We start from the raw sequence: 19,448 nt of genomic DNA, 5'->3' as shown, positions 1-19,448 counted from the left end.
GCCACCGTGAGCCCGGCTCATGCCAGGATTTGGAGGCCTGCTAAATATTCCTGATTTTGATTTTGACCTGATTCCTGACTTTGAGGTACTGAGTCAACCTGCCTGTCTTTGGCCTCTTGTTGGTTCCCCCAAAATATGCTGTCTTCCCCTGGCATAGCTTACTGCAGCTATGGCCATGGTATCTTGTGAGGATGGGTGGCCACAGTCCAGGGACACACTAGGGGGTCTGCACTTATCACGCTTCCCTGTGGCTTTATTACAGGACTGTGAAGACAACCAGAGTGGGAAGGAACCTCAGAAACCTTTGGACCAACAGAGGAAAAAGCCCAGAGGTGCAGGACATAGATCAAAACCAGTCGCATGCGAGTCATTCTGGGATCCAGCCAAAGTTAATTAACAGAGGCCCATTCAGTCTCCACCGAGTCAAACAATAATTAGGTTAGTTAGGGTCTTTGAGCCCCAACACAGTCTAGACTCTGAGACACTGCAATATAACAATATTCTTCTGGTTTCTTCTCCATTCCAAATCTATCTTCCTAAAATACTAAATTTTAAGAGTGAAAGTGAACTTGTGAACATAAACAGGTAAAATGTGGGTGTGTGTCCAGAATGGTGACAGACACGGAGAACTGCTGAATATAACTTATCAGAACCTTACAAACTGGCCTTCCCTCATGATCCACCTAGGGTTTCTTTTTACTAGTCAGGTTCCACAGGAAAATGTGAGAACTTATACTTAGGGAAGAAAGACATTACTCAGGTCCCTGCAAGGGTGGAAAATGGGAATGATTCTCCACTTTCCCCTCCAGATTTAAGCACTACAAAGACTGTCAACATCTCTTGGCATTTTGTACAGTACAGAGAGATAGACACCCTACATTGTGTAATGTTTATATTTAATATCAGTGCTGCTTTCCGTCTCCATTGAGTTCCCACATTCAGCTCACTCACAGCGCTCCAAAGGCCTAGGATAAGTGACCTGTGTGAAGACATGGGGAGGCGGTTCTGGAGCACCTTCAGGTACTCCTCAGGAACTGATGTTTTTTCACTTGTTGTTTGCCTAAGGCCAAGTTCTCTTTACCCGAAGGCATCATTCAGCCCCCCTTGCTAGGTAATAAAGCACAATACTTTGTAGCGCTGGTCACAGTTGGTTCACATCCTGGCTGTGTGACCTCGAGCATCCTATCTGACTACACTGAGCTTTCTGTTTCCTCATCTGTCAATGGGATAACACTGTCTACACATGGTTTCTGTGCCGCTAGCCAGAGATCAGGCATATGATGCCTACCACAGAGTCTGGCACATAGTGAAAGCGCAAACATTTGTTGCTATGGTTTCTTTTTTAGAAGGATTGGGAAATAATACTGGTGGGGCTATAAAACCATAGAACGAGGGGAGAAACTTGTTTATTTTTTCGTTTTTATGGGCTTTCCAATGAAGAGCGGAAAGCCTGCTAGACAAATTCTAAAACCTGTAACATTGAAACTTGGTTTTTAAGACAAGCAAAGACACCCTAAATTTGTCTTTTCTCTATACCAGGATGAAACAATCCTATTAACCCATGGATTTAATGTCTACAAAGCAGAAAGTAGAATAACTTGGACTTAAAGGTACTTATGTCATGCTATTTTACCAACTGATTGTTAATGAAACATCTAAACAGTATTAAGCACTTGCTAGGTGCTGGGGATTACAAAAATCAATGGTTGCCACATAGCTCCTAACCATAAACAGCTGACAAACTCTATCTGACAACAAGAGAAGCATAGAATTTAAGTTCTCCTCCTCCAACCTTCCTAAAACTAGAGAAAGTGATAATGTTACATGTTCTTTGGCTTTATAATGTAGAAAATATATCTGACTCAGAAGGCAAATTGGGATTTGACTGCAACTCTGACACCCGAGTTCCCAATCTGTGAGGCTTAGTTCTTGAGGCTGCAAAACGAAGGTAGCATTGGACCCAAGAAGAATATGAGAACCTAATGAACGTGCTCTAATATCCCCCATGGAAAGGCACAATGGTATTTTTTTTAAAGAATCATGATTATAATAACAGAGTTACTTTCCCATCGGCACAAAAGTTAAAGCTGGAACAAAGCAGGCAAGATTAACATGGCCACTCTGTAAGAATAATATGCAAATCTATAAGGTATTTTCTATAGTGATGAACAATGATTTGCTCCTTAATCTACATTTTCACTGCCCTTTATCTACACCTTGATGATAGTTCTCATTATACTGTGTCATAATTGTGATTACATATGACAACACTTCTAGAAAGTGAGTTCTTTTTTTTTTTTTTTTGCATGTCCTGTACCTGCCTTAGATATGTGTGCAAGAAAATATTTGTTCAACTGATGTGGTCCCTATCTCTCTTATGACTTACAACATAAATTCTCAAAGCCAAGACCTTTGAATTAACTGGAATTTGGGCAAGTCCAGATATACACCACAGCCTGTATCTATTTTGGCTTCCCAACATAAAAATAGTTCATGATTTGTTTTCAATTGTGAGACAGAATTCTGCCTGCAGTGACTTTAAGCAGCCAAGTATACTGAAAGTGGCCTGGAAAAAAAAAGAGTGGGGAGTGAGAGAAGGGGGCACAAGCTGACTCTGGAAAAGGTGACACAGTCACACAATTCCAATCTACGTGCGAAAACATAAAACCAAAAATGGTTTCCATTGGCAGGACCATGAACCACAAAGGGGCCACGCAAAATGGGCTCCCAATATTCCCTCACATGCATCCTACTGCAAAGACAAATTTACTTTTGGGTGAGGTGGAGAAATGAAACCAAGTACCAGAAAGATACAGAGTTAGGCCAAAATGATTTTTGTAGAGGTATGGTGGTGGTGTTGAATGGCCTGGTTTCTAGTCAACAACAGGGTTGGGATATGGGTGGCCACTCAAAGGCACCCATGTGAGTCTCCAAGGACTCCTCTGTTGATGTCCTCATCACACTGCCTCTGACAACACAGTGTGTCTGTCCCAAGAACACAGAACTAGGTAAGGGCATATGGTGCTCAGACATTCCATCAAGAAAAGTAGCCTTGGTGCTGCCTGACCTCCATTGAGAAAGCCTTGAGCCTTTTATCCAGGGTATATTAACTAGCCACAGACAAGAGAAATCTTGGAAAGTTATCAGCATTCCAACTTTAGTAATTAATATGCTCCAAGATTCTATAATGCTCTACAACTGTCCCTCCCCCAGTCATAATTTATGAAGTTCCAGAATTGTTAATAACCCATTTGGTCCAACCTGCCACTTTACAGATTTGGAAACTGAGGTCCAGAGACCTCAGGTCACGCAAGTGACCTTAGTGGCGGAATTAGGCCTTGAACCCAGGGCTTCTGACTCCTACGAGTCCTGTATTTTTCCTAACACGTTTCCTCTCAGCACATACCTTCTTTTGTCCTTAGAGACTCAATTTGGAAAAACGAAAAAAAAAGTATTTTTTCAGCCCCTTTCCATTCTTTGTCACAGATTATATTTCAGGCACTAAGTTCCCCATACAAAGGCATCTCTATTTATACAAAGCTGTAAACAACAGGGAAAACAGGGGGAGGGCTGGTAATAGATTTGCACCAGGATGTGACTGACCTGCTTTTTTTCAGCTTCAGTAATTAGAAAGGCAGCAGGTCTGTAGGAATTATTCATATGCAGCAGGAGCCATACGCTATACATTTATGTTAAACATGTCAAATCCGATTGGAATCATGCCTGCCAGCAGCATATTCCATAAACGTACTTTTCCCTAACAGTCACCCAGACCTTGCCAGCCCATTAATACTTCCTTTAATAGCAATCTTCTATAGATTCAAATCAGGGACGCTCCACTGCACTAATTGCTGTGTTAGGTGAGCATCATAGATTTAAAAAAATTAATAAAGTAAAATCCCTTCAGGCCAATCCTTTAGAAAAATGAAAACACTCAAACTACCATTCTAACTCAAAAATTTACAAAAATATGAACGTCAGGGATTTTTGAAGCATTACTGTGGTGTCATTTCAAGTTGAGCTATTTCCCTGCTTCCCCTCCAACCCGCATTTTTCAAAAGCACCAATACCCTCTGGTCATCTCGTCCCAAATTACCTTAACTAGACTCAGCCTGGTACTCTGTGGCTGGAAACCATGACGACTACAGGAATTAAATAACCATCTTGCTATGATTCTTTGCCAAGAGTTCAATTTTTCCCCTAATTATTGGTGATAAAGCATCACATTAATTGTATATCACTTAACTTATTGCAATTAATGATTAATTGGATAATCACTGCATTAATCATTGCTCAGTTGCTGACACGGGGGGCTCTTCATTCGAGAATACACACATTCAAATCTATTCTGGTAAAAGAGAACAAGGGTCATTTTCATGTTTCAAAAGAGAAAACCACAAAGTTGGACAGTGGCATGGCTGTGCATTAGGGAAGAGAACAAAGAACCTTCCTATACCCTTCACTGGCCCACAGGAGTACATCACACTTTCCTTGACAAGATGTGCCCCCAAGGGCCTGTTCATGTGCTACCACTCACCCTCTTGGAACTCTCAGGCGGTTGGGACTAGTGGATATCCCCTGTCCATGTTTCACAGAGGAGGTACCTGAGCCGAAAGAGGCCAAGTGCCTCAATCAAGGTCATCTGCTGGCTGGTGGGCTTCCTGACTCCAAATCTAGAATCTTTCCACATCACCATCCCGCTTTCAGACTGAGCACAACGCCAGCTCCTTACAAGACATATATCCATGGTTGATAATCCAGTTCATTTTGAACATCCTGGTGGTTATCGTGTTACTATAATCACTGTACAATGTCAGGAGACTGCTACTCCTTATACTTAGACATAGATGAAAACTAGATCTAATGATCAAACTGAAAATGATCCTTCTCTGAGAGATGGTATATTGGTAAGAGCTTGGGCTCTGTCCTAAGTTAGAATAAGTGCAAAAGCCAGTGTGTAAATCTGAACCTGTCTGTATACCTTTTGGCGACTTGCTAGAGATTCTTACCTTCCTTTTTTTCACATCATGGCACACACAGAAAATGATGGCAAATTGGGATAAACAGATGAAGCAGGACCTGTGTACCTGTGAGCAATTCATGGCATGCCTGCTGGGAAGGACAGGTGTGAAGCTCTAGAATGGTGCCTGGCACAGGGTTAGAGCTTTATGCAGCCGTTATAATTACCAGAAAGTTGCTGTACCTATGATGCATTCTTTCAGGGTTAGTTTTGTTCCTTTGGGGTATCTATAGCCACACATGTGGCTACTTAAATCTAAATTCATTAAAATTAAATACAATTTAAAGTTCAGTTCCTCAGTGGTACTAGCCACACTTTGCAGGCTCAACAGCCATATGTGGTAAATGACTATGGTATTGTTCAGTTCAGATGCAGAACATTTCTATCCATACCAAAAGTTCCATTCGACAGCACTGATCTATAGTAATATCGGTCTTAAGACTACGGGCGTTCCTGAAATCCCCAGAAGAATGTTAGATTCCCTGAAGGCAGGCCCTATAATCTCACTGAATTTGTGATCAGTGGAACTCTGCCCAGTGCCTCGCATGGGGTAGGGACTCAGCCATTGATCGTGGAATTGACCCAACCCCAGTTCAGATCACTATCTTGCTTGCTGTGCTGCCACCCAGGGTAAAAGACCTGACATCTGAATAAAAGAATCCCAAAGAGGAACCCCCAAAAAGGAAACCAGGAGGCCCACTCCAAATGTAGAAATAAATAGCTGAAAGTGTTCAGTACAGAGTACCCATTCCTGCACAAACCCCAAAACTACAAAATCAGTAGCTGAGAAAATGCCAATTATCCAGGCCCATCTGAAATATTATTAATCCGCATTATGAACAGCCACTAATCAACATAACACATTGTGAAATCACTATTTATTTACTTGCCAGGAGGAAGCATTCCCCGTCACATGTAATCAGATAGGAACAGCTCAATTTAGGGAGAGAATAGAACAAACGTAGTTTTAAAAATACATATAAAATAATAAGGATCCAGAAGAAAGCTCAGAGGAGGCTGCTGGCACCTATATCGATTCCAAGATCAAATCGGCCCAAGTACCTTAATAAAGCCTGTCATTACACACTCAGATACTATAGACAAAATTATGCTTCGGATCAAAAGAGGATCATTTCCAGGAGTCGGGAAAGAATTTTCCCTTCTCTCTTTACTATTGTGCAGCTGGCAAGGTGCATCTCTGAGTTATTCATTCAATCACTCATTCATTCATTTTCTCTCTGTCTTTTGGAAGTAAAGATTAAGTAGGCCTGTTGCTTGAATGAATGCATGAGAAAGTGGAACCTTATTAAGGACATTCATTTTTTATGGTGCTCATTTTATGTCTTTTAGTAGTCTCCTGATTGCCTAGCATGTCCACTAGTGCTGTGAAGACACACTCCCAATGAATCAGAAACACTCTGAATAAGATTTAATTGAACTGCTCTCAACAAAGCCTGCCCTAAACTGGTTGGAAGGATTAGAGAGGCACATATAGAGTGGCTATCATAAGGCAGCACATAGAGTAAGGACTTTGCAAATGGTGGCTCCTGTTTATTATTTCCGTAGTGCCCTTAGCACACAAAATGCACGAAACATATGCACCAAACATCATTCGCACGATCCCATTAAATGCTTGTATGTTGCTCCTCCCTCAGCTCAAAATTCCCAGGAGCCACATGCTGCCTTCCAACAGAGGACCCAAAGAGAAACTGCTACGAGTTTTCCTCATCTTATATATCACTAAACCATTAAACAAACAAACAACTTACATAGAGCTTACAACATGCCAAGCACTGTTCGGAGCTTCCCATAGTCAAATAATCCTCGTAGCAATCCTACAGAAATAGGTACTATTTTTAATCTTCATCTCATCTGAGGAAAATGAGGCACAGAAAGGTCAAGGTACCTTGAGTGGGGTCACACAGCTAATGAGTGGCAGAGCCAGGATTAGAAATCAAGCACCCAAATCATGACAACACAGGACAGATGGCCCAGAAGGTCACCCAGTCTTCAAACTGTGTTTGTGAAATCCTTTTCCCCAGCTCACCTGGCGATCTGTTTAATTGCCGTGTGAACCATTTGTTTAGCTCTCATTCAACGTTGAGGCAAAACTGGGATCTTGGTCCAGGCAAAGCCCCACAGGAGGATACGTCCCCCACTACATTCAGGGCCTTCCTTTGAGCACAGATGTCCATCCTCCACTCCTCGGTCCTACCTTACACATCCTCCTAGGGTGTTTGACCCTCATTGTTTTCTGGAGTTTAGGCTTCTGGACACCACACAGGCCAGTCTGAAGGGGAACGCTAAGCACAGTGGACAGTAGAGTCCACCTGGTGTGCTGCCCATTCATTCGGCTGCAGTATGGCCCTCTCTGTGTCTCCCAGGAAACACTGAACAGTGGCACATCACCCGCCCTTCGTATCCCTCCCGATATCTGGGAACTATTGTACTACCTCTCTAATTTCTCTTTTCTAGGCTGAATGACCCATTTCTTCAGCCTCTTCTCAAAGGCAATATTTCTCAGCCCTTCAGTCATTTTCATTGCTCTCTTCTGGCCTCTCTCCAAGATTCTGTATCTTGTTTAAATAGTGAAGGCCAACACCGAACATGATTTAAGAACAGTCACGCCTGGAAAAGTAACAAAGGCCCAACGAATACGGACTCCAGAAAGTAAACATTTTCTCAAAAACAAAAGTATTGTAATATTAATAATGGTAGTAAGAATTAGGTTGACCAAATAAAATCATTTTTGTTGCCCGTCACATCATTTCCTCTTATTATTTTCTAGAAGGCTTAACTGTCCCCTAAGTCTTCTCTGAAATGACTTTGCTCCTCCTCAAAAACCCTAAGCTTTTTTAGTCTCAGCTCTTCTTCCCCTCAACATAGAAAGCTTATCATCTTGAGAAATGGCCGTTCTCCTTCTCTCAACACCAGTTTTTCCAGAAATAGCACTTCCTGTCTTGGCTTCTTCAATGTCTTCTGCTTTGGGTAAGATGTCCCCCTGCCTGGCTGCACTGCTTGTCTCCCCTTTGGGTGGATTTCAGCACATGAGTGCTCACCCTGGGGGAGGGGGAGGACAGGAAGAATATGCAGGGCAGGCACCACCTGTGCAGGGCCCTGCCCAGGCCCCCAAATGCAGGACAAAGACCACCCTTCACTGCGGACTCCCTTAGTAATTTTTTATTTTTATTTTATTTTTATTTTTTGGTCACCCAGGCTGGAGTGCTATGGCATGATCTTAGCTCACTGCAGCCTCGACCTCCCTGGCTCAAGCATTCCTCCCACCTCAGTCCCCCAAGCAGCTGGTACTACAAGCGTGCACCACAATGCCTAATTTTTTGTAGAGACAGTGTCTCGCCACGTTGCCCAGGCTGGTCTCGAACTCCTGAGCTTAAGCAATCTGCCGACCTCAGCCTCCCAAAGTGCTGGGATTACAGGTGTGAGCCATTACTCTCAGCTGAGAATCTTCTTTTTTTTTTTCCCTGAGATAGAGTCTCACTCTGTCGCCCAGGCTGGAGTGCAGTGGCTGGCATGATTAGGGCTCACTGCAGCCTCAACCTCCAGTTGAGGGTTCAAGTGGTTCTCCCACCTCAGCCCCCCGAGTAACTGGGACTACAGGTGTGTGCCACCACACCCAGCTTTTTTTTTTTTGAATTTTAGTAGAGACAGGGACTCGCTATGTTGCCCAGGCAGGTCTTGAATTCCTGGGCTCAAGTGATCCTCCCACCTCAGCCTCCCAAAGTATTGAGATTACATGAGCCACTGTGCCTGACCCTTAGAGAATCTTGAGGCTAAGAATCAGGGGTGACCCTGATCAAGTTCCACATGACAAATCTCTCCACTGGCCTTGGGAGCAGGTGGGACCAGCGACTGGACCTTCAATAGAGGAAGAATGACATCAAGGGCATTTTGGTGAAGAGCCACCAAAGAGATGTGACCAACACCCAGATGCCCTTGCACACAGCTTGGCACTTACCTGGATACTCAATAAGCAAGCTGGCTTTGGTGCCACTTAAAAAGCTTAACCATTAAAAACTACAGTATAATGTAGTATAATAAAGAAGAATAAAGGTGACTGCTCAAAGAAGCAAACGAAATCTCCCTCCCACTCATCCTTTTTCTGGGCAGACTAAGGATGTATCCGCTCCCTGACTTGTTAGCTCCATTCTTCCAGGGAAGGAAAGATTAGAAGGCTCAAGGACAGCCACACACACTACCTGTCCACTTGCCCTGGTCTTTCTCGCCTCCGCCCTCTTGGTCCTTAGCAAGCTCCTCTGGATCAGCAGCTGTTTCACTGGGTCCTTCAACATCTTCAATGGCTTCTTCTGAAACAGAAGAAAAACATGTCAAGGGTTAAAAATAAAAAGAAGATGAAGGACTTTTGGCCTCTGTTGCAAACAACTGCCAATGACAAAACAGACACCAATGACTCGTCCCCCTTCTCTTTCCAGAGGCCCCTGGGAGACTGACTGTGCTAAGGATATACCGAGGTCTGGGTAAGCAGTGGAGACTTTCCTTCTGGGTAAACAGTTGGTATGAGGTTGTGACTCGCTCCAGATGTGTGGCCATTAGGTATTTCCAGATAGATTCTGAATGCTTCGCTTGAGTAGTTCTAACTGAAAAACCAATCCTGGTTGAAGCAGTAACTCCACCTGAATCCCTGAAGTTGCATGCAAGTCTTTTACACTTGAAAATGCAAAACATGGCCACCTGTTCACTTCATGCCTAGCTCCATTCCCAAAGCCTCCTGGTACTGGCCTAGACCAGCCCCAATCACTGACCCCTCACAGGGCTCACAGTGCCTATGCATGTGCCAGAGTGTGTGGAAATTGTTGGAAGTCATGCAGGTTGCGAAGAGTCACAGAATATCAGTGATATGAGTTCATCAGTTTGAAGAGTTCCAGAAACCAAATGGTATCTTGTGAACATGCCAGGAGGCAGTGGTGGGAAGTGAGATTTGTAGAGTAAGGGATAAAAATTTGTAACAGAGTCATACACTTTCTTTTTGAAGCAATTCCATCCTTCACTCACTATGGGTTTAAAACTAATGCAGGAAACCTCTCTCCAGTTCAGTACACAGTGCTACAGTGAAGGCAGAATGACGGCTGCCAACGCTAGGCTGCTTATGAAGTGAAATGTCGTTCAGCCAAGTGGGGAAGAAGAGAATAAGATACTCTAGATGCTGAGGGAAAGAAGGGGAGACACTTCTCTTGCTTTCCTGGCCCTCCGAATCATTATCCAAAACATGCATTCAGTAAGAATGGGCTAAGGGAATGAATAAAGTGGACAAACCAAGGTGAAATAATTTTAATAAAGATGAAATTATTAGGAGGCTGTGAAGAGCACATTTTCTCAGGTACACAGGCGTGAGGGCAAGGATGCCCACATCTGTCAGTAGACCAGACCCCAGCAAGGAAGTACTGGGTCTGGCTTAGAACACTGGATCAGGCCTCTATCCAGCACCACCAGAGGTCTGTCCAACCCCAATTCTACTTTTCAGTATTTTAAAGTATCATGCCTTCTGACCCTCTAGAAAACAGCCTCTACCCCAATGCTACTTTTCCATTTTTCTAAATGTCATGCCTTCTGACTGTCTAGAAAACAGCCTCTAAATGTATCTCACGAAGGAAGTAATAGGAGTACAAAGTAAATTGGTCTCAAAGGGTTTCTAAAACAATGAGGAAGAAGATGTCTATTTAGAATCAGATTGTCTTGACTCAAGAGATGATGGAGGTCCAAGGTCTGGAAAACTGAACTAGTGTCACGGAACGTTCTTTCTTCCTTACCACCAAGAGGGAGTTTATGAGGCAGTCACTGGGAACACAGGTGAAATACGGTACTGTTTATTTTCATCTCCAACTCAGGATTCCACGTATAATTTCTATGTCTCCTTCTTTGTCTCACTGCACAATAAAGTCAACATGAAGTTTCCCTACCCTACCCTTAGTTCAAACAGAGAAAAATCAGGCAACCACAGCTTGAAGTCAATCAGATATAGAGCCCCACATTGACACCATACATCATTTAGTAAACATGTATAGGTGTCAGTAGAGTAATAACAAATTACACAGCGTGACACAGGAACTATCTTCATTATGTCCAGGTGGGACGTTCTGTGCACATTTTTAGGATTTCAATAAAATTGTTCAACACTATAATGATAAAATTCATCTTTGAATGGTGATACCAGCGTGCGGTCAATGAATATTATTGCATTCGGTCTACCCAGAGGAGCTAGGTCCCTTAAAGGACCCTTATTTGTCCCAATACATGCTGTGATACAAAATATCTGTAGTGTTGATACATTTATGCCTATTGTTCCATTATTGGAACACTAAGCTTGTAGGAGTTATTTATATCCTACTGCCCAAGGTCATCGCCAAGGTCTGATTTTTCACACACACAAAAATTTGCAATCTCCAGCATAAATGGGATAATCAAATTTGATTAGGCAAAGAGATGGCTCAATGGCCTCTCATCTCTAGTGCATACATATGACCACCTTAGATGAAGACAGTCTGATACCTACAAACTACAGGACACCCTGAGATGGTGATGTGCAGTGTCTGAAGGTGCTGCTCAGCAGACATGGGAAGGGATTTACCCACTGGGGGGCCATCTCCAAGCCAGCACATTATATAGCCTGCAGCTATCACAGCAGAGCACTAAAAACTCACAGTCACCCAACACTGACCCCAATTCTTTGAGCCTTACCAAACAAATCTGTTGAGAAGCTAGAGACTGTAATGTATAAGCAGATCATTGATGCATCAAGCACGGAAACTGCATGTTGCTTTGTGAATATTCCTGGAGCTCTCATTCTGTGAGCCCACTTGGGCTTTTGCTTTCTTCCCTCCCTGCCCTACTGCAAGCAGAAAATGAAGGCGGCTGAGTTCCGATGAGAGGATCAACGAAAGAGGTTATTTCAAGAACTTCTTTTGCTTATCTCTTTTTTTTTAAAGATTTACAAATCAAGTCCTCTTCTTGAGTTCCTAGGTTTAATATTATCATTTGTGATTCATTCACTAAAAAGCTGTTCTATGCGTGGTAGAAGAAGAAATGATTAGGAAAATCCTGGATAAGCCAGCTCCCTTTCAAGGGGATCAGTGTCCTCAGTCCCCCACCCCCACCTAAAAAGCAGGTCCCATTCAGCCCAGCCAGCTCATCCCTGCAGTTCCATCCATGACCTACAGGTGTCGCCCTCCGCATGGCGAGGCCCGGAAGGGCAGCTGGCTGCAGGAGGCAGAGGAGTCTGGACCGCCTAACCTGAGCATGTGGAAATAATATATGTCTTCAAGTGAACTGTCTGGTCCTGGAGAAATAAAATAGGACATTCATAAGCAGTTACACCATCTGTCTTTATACCATCATCATCAACAGCAAGAGGAAAAATAGCTCTTTAAAATGGATGAAAGCCCAGGCTGACAGTAACCGGAAAACTGTGAGCTCTGAATACCAATAAAGGTAGAGAAATGATTAAAAAACAGAGATGCAAACTGAAAATTTGTCTGGACAGCTCAGGCCCACGATGCTTTGCAGGCAGGGTGTGTTTTATTGGTTCCGAAAGCATAAAGCAAGCTGCTTACCAAGAGCCAGGCCTGGGGAAGGGCTTGGTCTTCCCGCCCTGGAAACACGTGGGAACCAGGGGCGAAATAGCATCCCGCTTTGAAACAGAGATCTGCGTCCACACGCTAAGCTCCTAGGGCTGTTATCTAGCCCTTGTTCTCTTTAGGAATGTAGATTTGATACACACATGCTGCAGAATGGAGGGGAGGTTTTTTGCTTTTTTTCCCCACAGATCATGGATTGCATTCTCCACTCTTCTGCGAAATCACTGGCAACTGGCTGGGTCATTATTACAGAGGCTGCAGATTTTTTTCCCCTATAATATTAGCTACTGACAGATGGTGGGAAGAAGTGAAGACCTGATGGACTGATGATCAGTTTTATCTGGAAAATCCTGTCTTTCCTACAGAAAAAGAGACCAAGACACATAACAGCCACTGTGCCATTTTTAAGGCTGAAACAGACAAATCAAAACCATCTTCTCCTTCAAGCATTTAATGGTGTTTCCAATCCCAACCAGAGCACACCAGGAATGCTTTCCCAAGGGCGTGGCCAGGACCTGGGAGAGGAGGTCATCCCCACTCCCCTAGTCCCGCCCTGGTTCTGGGCAGGAGGTAGCAGGCCCAATGCCTCCCAGACAGCTCTGTGTTTTAGAAGACACCAGAGAAGGTGTCTCTAAAACCCCTAAGGAAGCCCACAGTAGCCTCAAACTGGAGCACCCCCTCCTGTATGTGTTTTCATGTTAAAGAGTTAAGGAAATAAAAGCAAATATTGGAAAACTGCAGTGTCTTCCTAGGGTCCCTTCTGCCTTTCATTTCCATGTTCAACAGTGACTGAAGGCCTTTAAAAAACCTCTTTGGCTGGGCATGGTGGCTCATGTCTGTAAATCCCAGCACTTTGAGAGGCCGAGGTAGGTGGATTGCTTGAACTCAGGAGTTTGAGACCAACCTGGGCAAGAGAGTGAGACCCCATCAAAAATTAGCTGGGTGTGATGGCACATGCTTGTAGTCGTAGCTAACTTGGGAGGCTGAGGTGGGAGGATTACTTGAGCCCAGGCAGTTGAGGCTGCAGTGAGCCATGACTGCATCACTGCATTCTAGCCTGGGCAACAGAGTGAGACCCTGTCTCAAAAACAAAACAAAACAAAACTCTTTCCATCACCACCTCCTTTTTACAACTGCTTCTCCCAGATAGCACTTACTTACTAGTGCTTGGCAAAATCCAGCCTGCTCATCACTCAGGCTTCCTAAGTGCAGAGCCCTGAAGTGCAAGAATTCCAGCAGATAAATACCTTCTAAAGGGGAAAGCTTCCTAGGACAGCTTCAGTTAAGGGGATGATACCCCAGTCCCAGAAAATTTCCCTTCAATCAAAGTGGTTTTGCTGACCACAAATGCAAATTGATCTCTTAATATACCTTATACTTAGCATCTTGGTAAAGGTGACTGCACAATTCCCCCATCGGTGGTGAAATCTGCTCCTGAAGGAGGAGAGCATACCAACTGGCAGCCCCATGGGAATTTGCACCAATCTTATGAACAACCTGGAGATTGGTTCGTGAAACCAGCACCAGGCAGAAGCCAAAAGTAGAGGTGGCATCACCACAAAGCCAGCATTCAACCCCGCAACCTCACTGTATGCACTCCCCAAACGCATCACCCAAGAAAATGTTCTAGCTGTTTAAAAAAGAAAAAAAAAAAAGGTACTATTTTCCCAAATAATGGGGGCCGAGTGACATGTCCACGGCGGGTATTCTACGAATCACTTATAAGCTTGAAGGAAGGGTAGTCAATCAATGATTAAGACTAGTCCCTCTGTTCCTAACTCTTAACAGGATAATGCAGATTAATTCAAACCTTCCCCAAACCTGACAAAGCCCCCATAGTGCCTCAGTGTGACAGAAATTTGGAAATTCTCCTAAGAATCAGGGTATCTGTACCCGAGGCTCTCACATGATCATGTTACTTAAATAATACACCAATCTGTGATCCCCGAAGAATGAAATTGTTCTTTCCTTTTTCTTTGGAGGGAGGGATGTTTGAGGGTGGGGGTGAAACAAAGTGCGTTTGCCTGTCGGCAGGCTCAAGAGCTGAGAAACATTAGCTGTCATGAACCACAATCAAATCAGGTTTGAAATATTTAGCAGTGGCTTGGAAAATGCGGCGGTGCAGCTCTGACAGGCGAGATGTGCACAGACACCCACTTTCCATTATAATGGAAATATCAGGCCTGTTCTGAATATGTATAACCCAGAAAAATGTATTGATTTTTCATTCGGCATTAAAAAAAATGAAATAGCCTGCAGCTGTCAAAAGCCTTTTGTTAAAAGCTCATCTTTCCTGGAATGAGGTTTACCAGAAACAAGTTTTAATTGTATATAGGACCTCTTCTTTGAAAAACAAAATAACCAATCTGCTTACTTTGAAGATAGAGTTAAAGCTTTTCCTTTCTCCATTTTCAACCTAATTAACCCAAGGACGACCACTGAAGCAGGCGGGAAAGGCGGGGGTACACTCTGACCATCAGGACTGACACGGAGGATGGCAGCTACAAGTGGCGTTTGCTGGTGTCTCTGTGGTGGGTGGAAGGAAGGACTCGGGGATGTGCCTCGCTCTTGTTCCTCTAACTCCTGTGTAGGTGCGGCGCCCTGAGACTCACTGTATACCCTGGCCAATCACTTCCTGTGTAGGTGCGGCGCCCTGAGACTCACTGTATACCCTGGCCAATCACTTCCTGTGTAGGTGCGGCGCCCTGAGACTCACTGTATACCCTGGCCAATCACTTCCTGTGTAGGTGCGGCGCCCTGAGACTCACTGTATACCCTGGCCAATCACTTCCTGTGTAGGTGCGGCGCCCTGAGACTCACTGTATACCCTGGCCAATCACTTCCTGTGTAGGTGCGGCGCCCTGAGACTCACTGTATACCCTGGCCAATCACTTCCTGTGTAGGTGCGGCGCCCTGAGACTCACTGTATACCCTGGCCAATCACTTCCTGTGTAGGTGCGGCGCCCTGAGACTCACTGTATACCCTGGCCAATCACTTCCTGTGTAGGTGCGGCGCCCTGAGACTCACTGTATACCCTGGCCAATCACTTCCTGTGTAGGTGCGGCGTCCTGAGACTCACTGTATACCCTGGCCAATCACTTCCTGTGTAGGTGCGGCGTCCTGAGACTCACTGTATACCCTGGCCAATCACTTCCTGTGTAGGTGCGGCGTCCAGAGACTCACTGTATACCCTGGCCAATCACTTCCTGTGTAGGTGCGGCGTCCTGAGACTCACTGTATACCCTGGCCAATCACTTCCTGTGTAGGTGCGGCGTCCTGAGACTCACTGTATACCCTGGCCAATCACTTCCTGTGTAGGTGCGGCGTCCTGAGACTCACTGTATACCCTGGCCAATCACTTCCTGTGTAGGTGCGGCGTCCTGAGACTCACTGTATACCCTGGCCAATCACTTCCTGTGTAGGTGCGGCGTCCTGAGACTCACTGTATACCCTGGCCAATCACTTCCTGTGTAGGTGCGGCGTCCTGAGACTCACTGTATACCCTGGCCAATCACTTCCTGTGTAGGTGCGGCATCCTGAGACTCACTGTATACCCTGGCCAATCACTTGTCTTCTTTAAGCCTTGGCTGGCACAACTGGAAAACGAGGGCAGAACACTCTAGCGTGTCCAATCCTCTTGGCATTTTGTTATCAATGGGAAACCTCTACTGGCTGCAAATATTCTATAGAATATGCAGGCTTTATTTTGCAAATACAGGTCAAATCAAATCCCACAATATAAAAGATGACTACTAAGGCCTAGACCACTTATTTCAAATAAAATCCAGTGCGTTATAATTCTGCTACAATAGAAACTTATAACGGAATACAATCTGCAATGCTGGTGGACGGGCAGTTGTGTTGCTCCCAGCTTGTTACTTCTACTCCCGTCTTCTCTCTCCAAGCCAGGAAGGAAGAGGCTAGTGGTGGTAATCTTTGTGGCTACACCGATGGAGGTGGGCCACTCCCAATGCCATTCTCCCTCTGTGACTTTCGAGCAAGTGGAGTCTCATCGAATAGTGACCACAAGTCCTGCCAGTGACTCTCCATGTGCCCCAAGCTATATCCTACCTGTACCGTGACAGCCAGACCCAGAATGTAGCAACCTACTCTGCAACATCCCAGACACATCTCAAATATTTACTCCCTGGTTTTATTCCATGGTGTTTCTTCCAGCCCTGACAACCTGGCTAGATGCCCGAGAGGTAACTTCCAAGCGATTAGGTCTTCTGGGTAACAATGCCCTGCCTCGGGAATTTTCCCTTAAATCAAGGTGGTTTTTGCTTACCACAAATACAAATTGTTCTCATCACACATCTTACACTCAGCATCTTAGTAAAGGTGACTGCATGTTCTCATGTATGTACACGGAAAAGGGAATTTGCCAATCTCCATGGAAGTCCTCTGTGGATAATCATCTAAATTAAAAAAAAAAAAACCAACCAACTTTGCCCATTCCATCTTCTACTTCTCAGCAGAGTATATACATTTACTGAGGAAAACGCCAGATCACAAGAGGAAGGGCCTGGGATCCAAACCAGCACTGATGAGTGGGACATATTGAGCTAACTAACCCTATGGTAGTCCAGGCAGGAAACCTCGAAGGGGTGAAGACTGAGTGCAGATGTGTGTGGGAGGGTGGGGGCAGGGGGAAGCAGGCAGGGGCTCTACAGCTGGAGCATCTATTTACTCATCAGAAGTGTAATATTTTCCCACCTTCTCAGGATGTCATTTCTTTTCCAATGGGCAAACTCCAGCGCATGAATAAAGCTCGAGACATTCATGCCCATTTGCTCTCTGCGTGGATGATGAGCAAATGGGCCTCCCGCACTCCTGCGGGCCTCTAGAAGCTGCCTCTTCAGTAGGACCAAAGTGCACCAAGTCAATGGGACAGAATGTGGGAAAAACAGAGGCAGGTCTCCCTCCAGGGGCGCCATTGCCTTCATCCTTTTCCATTTTCTCACCCACTTAATCTCTCTGCCATGCGAAAGACCTTTCTCCACCTGCTGGACTAAACAGTCAGAGGTCAGCCTAATGCTCCTACAGGTAATTTTCCCACCCTGGTGGCTTACCAAAAAAAAGTGGCCAAACTGCTAACAAACTGCTAGCTTGTTTTAAACAAAACTGCCTTCTCAAAGATGACAACGACACAAACAGATTTCAGCCCTCTAAAAGTGGAGAGGATGGGGTCAGAAAGAAACTGGGGTCATGGAAAACTCAGACATGCGCCCTGGCTCCAATGATGATTTTTTTTTTTTTTTTTTTGAGACGGGGTCTTTCTTCGTCACCCAGGCTGGAGTGCAGTGGTGCAATCATCACTTACTGTAGCCTCAAACTCCTGGGCTCAAGCAATCCTCCTGAGTAGCTTGGACTACAGGCACATGCCACCACGCCTAGATAATTTTTGTATTTTTAGTAGGGATGGGGGTCTCACTATGTTGCCTAGGCTGGTCTTGAACTCCTGGCCTCAAGTGATCCTCCTTCCTTGACCTCCTGAGTAGCAGAACTACAGGTGCACTCCACCATGCCCAAATAATTAAAACAAAAATTCTAGAGATAGGGGTCTCGCTGTGCTGCCCAGGCTGGTCTCAAACTCCCCAGCTCAAGTGATCCTCTTGCCTTGGCCTCTCAAAGTGTTGGGATTACAGATGTGATCCACTATGCCTGGACCTAAAAACTCTTTTTCACATGGATCCTTTAAGTAATCATTTTACCACAAGAATTCTTTTTACCACTAGATGGTCATTTACCAAATACACCTGGGGCCACAGCGCCTGGAGTTTCTGGACAGCTTGAAAGGTGGTGGAGAGCTGCCAGCTTCCAAGGGGGTTGCAGCAGGGAGGCCCTGCAGGAAAACCCCACACTGAAGGAATTCAGCCTCCTTACCACCCCCACCCTGACCCCTGTTCCTGTCCCCCATTACCACCATCCCTGTTTTTTGGCATCAGGCTGTAAGAATCAACACTCTGAAAGCAACTCTGGGTATTATTAAAAATGACTAATTGGAGAATAGAGACCATTTATGCTTTTGTATATTTGAAGATCTTACCACTGTTTACAGAAACAAGAAAAATGGGGATTGTGTGGCAAGAGGCAGCCTGGGAAGGGAGGGCCAGGCTGCAGCCTGCGTGTTCGGCCCCTGCTGGGCAGAGTATGGCCCAGCTCAACAAGAATGCAAGCCTGGGGGAGCCTCTCCATTTGCCTTTTTACTTTACTTCACCTCCAACTTGAGCATTGACAGGAGAGAGCCTGTTACGAGTCCAAAGTGGCCAGGGCCTATTAAGGCCTCCCCGAGAAAATTTCCCCTTTCAGCCGTCCCTCCTGTGGGAACAGCACAGAACGCCAGAGCATGAAGTGAAAAATGCTGCCGTTGTGTGGTGAGGGACGGGTCCTGCCATTTTTCCTCTCCCAGGCAAGGCCACTTGGCCATTTGAACAGTTTGTCAAAACCGCACAAGAATTACGGGGGTGGGTGGGGGTCAAGAGAGGAGAAAAAGGGAGGAAACGCCTAGAGCCAGTATTGCAACAAGTTCCATTTATCTGTGTTCTTAGCAAAAGCACCTGGGTTGCCCCCTGCAGAAATCCAGAAAGGATAAAAGTAAATGTGCGGCGACAAAGCACAACGGAACGAAATATGTCGCGGACTCGCCTGGTGGCTATTCACAGGAAGATTTTTTTTTTTTTTTAATAACTGAAAGGTGTGAGTTCCAGTTTGTAAAATACAAACCCAACCCTGAAACGCTCTCGGAATACACGCTAAGTAAGAAAGCTAGCTATGTCCCAGAACTCTGAAGTAAACGGAATTCAGCAGGGATTAG

The 19,448-nt window shown here is 44.9% G+C and overlaps 1 protein-coding gene and 1 non-coding gene across 4 annotated transcripts in view; both read right to left on the bottom strand.

Annotated features, from left to right (window-relative positions):
* ZFHX3 (zinc finger homeobox 3) overlaps positions 1–19,448 on the bottom strand; it is a 272,637-nt gene that overhangs the window by 33,418 nt on the left and 219,771 nt on the right. For 2 of the 3 annotated variants that reach the window (XM_034940594.3, XM_008954876.5), the window contains exon 5: positions 9,238–9,345. In XM_034940594.3, coding sequence (XP_034796485.3) covers positions 9,238–9,345 — 108 coding nt within the window. The remainder of the gene's footprint in view (positions 1–9,237; positions 9,346–19,448) is intronic. The other variant, XM_034940595.3, reaches the window with a different exon arrangement.
* LOC112437447 (U7 small nuclear RNA) lies at positions 1,423–1,482 on the bottom strand. The gene has a single exon (XR_003026055.3). It is a non-coding gene; the product is annotated as a U7 small nuclear RNA (small nuclear RNA).

The sequence above is a fragment of the Pan paniscus genome, chromosome 18 (assembly GCF_029289425.2).
Source record: "Pan paniscus chromosome 18, NHGRI_mPanPan1-v2.0_pri, whole genome shotgun sequence".
NCBI classification, from domain to species: domain Eukaryota; kingdom Metazoa; phylum Chordata; class Mammalia; order Primates; family Hominidae; genus Pan; species Pan paniscus.
The sequence above is the reverse complement of the archived record's forward strand: the minus strand, read 5'-3'. Positions and strand labels throughout refer to the sequence as shown.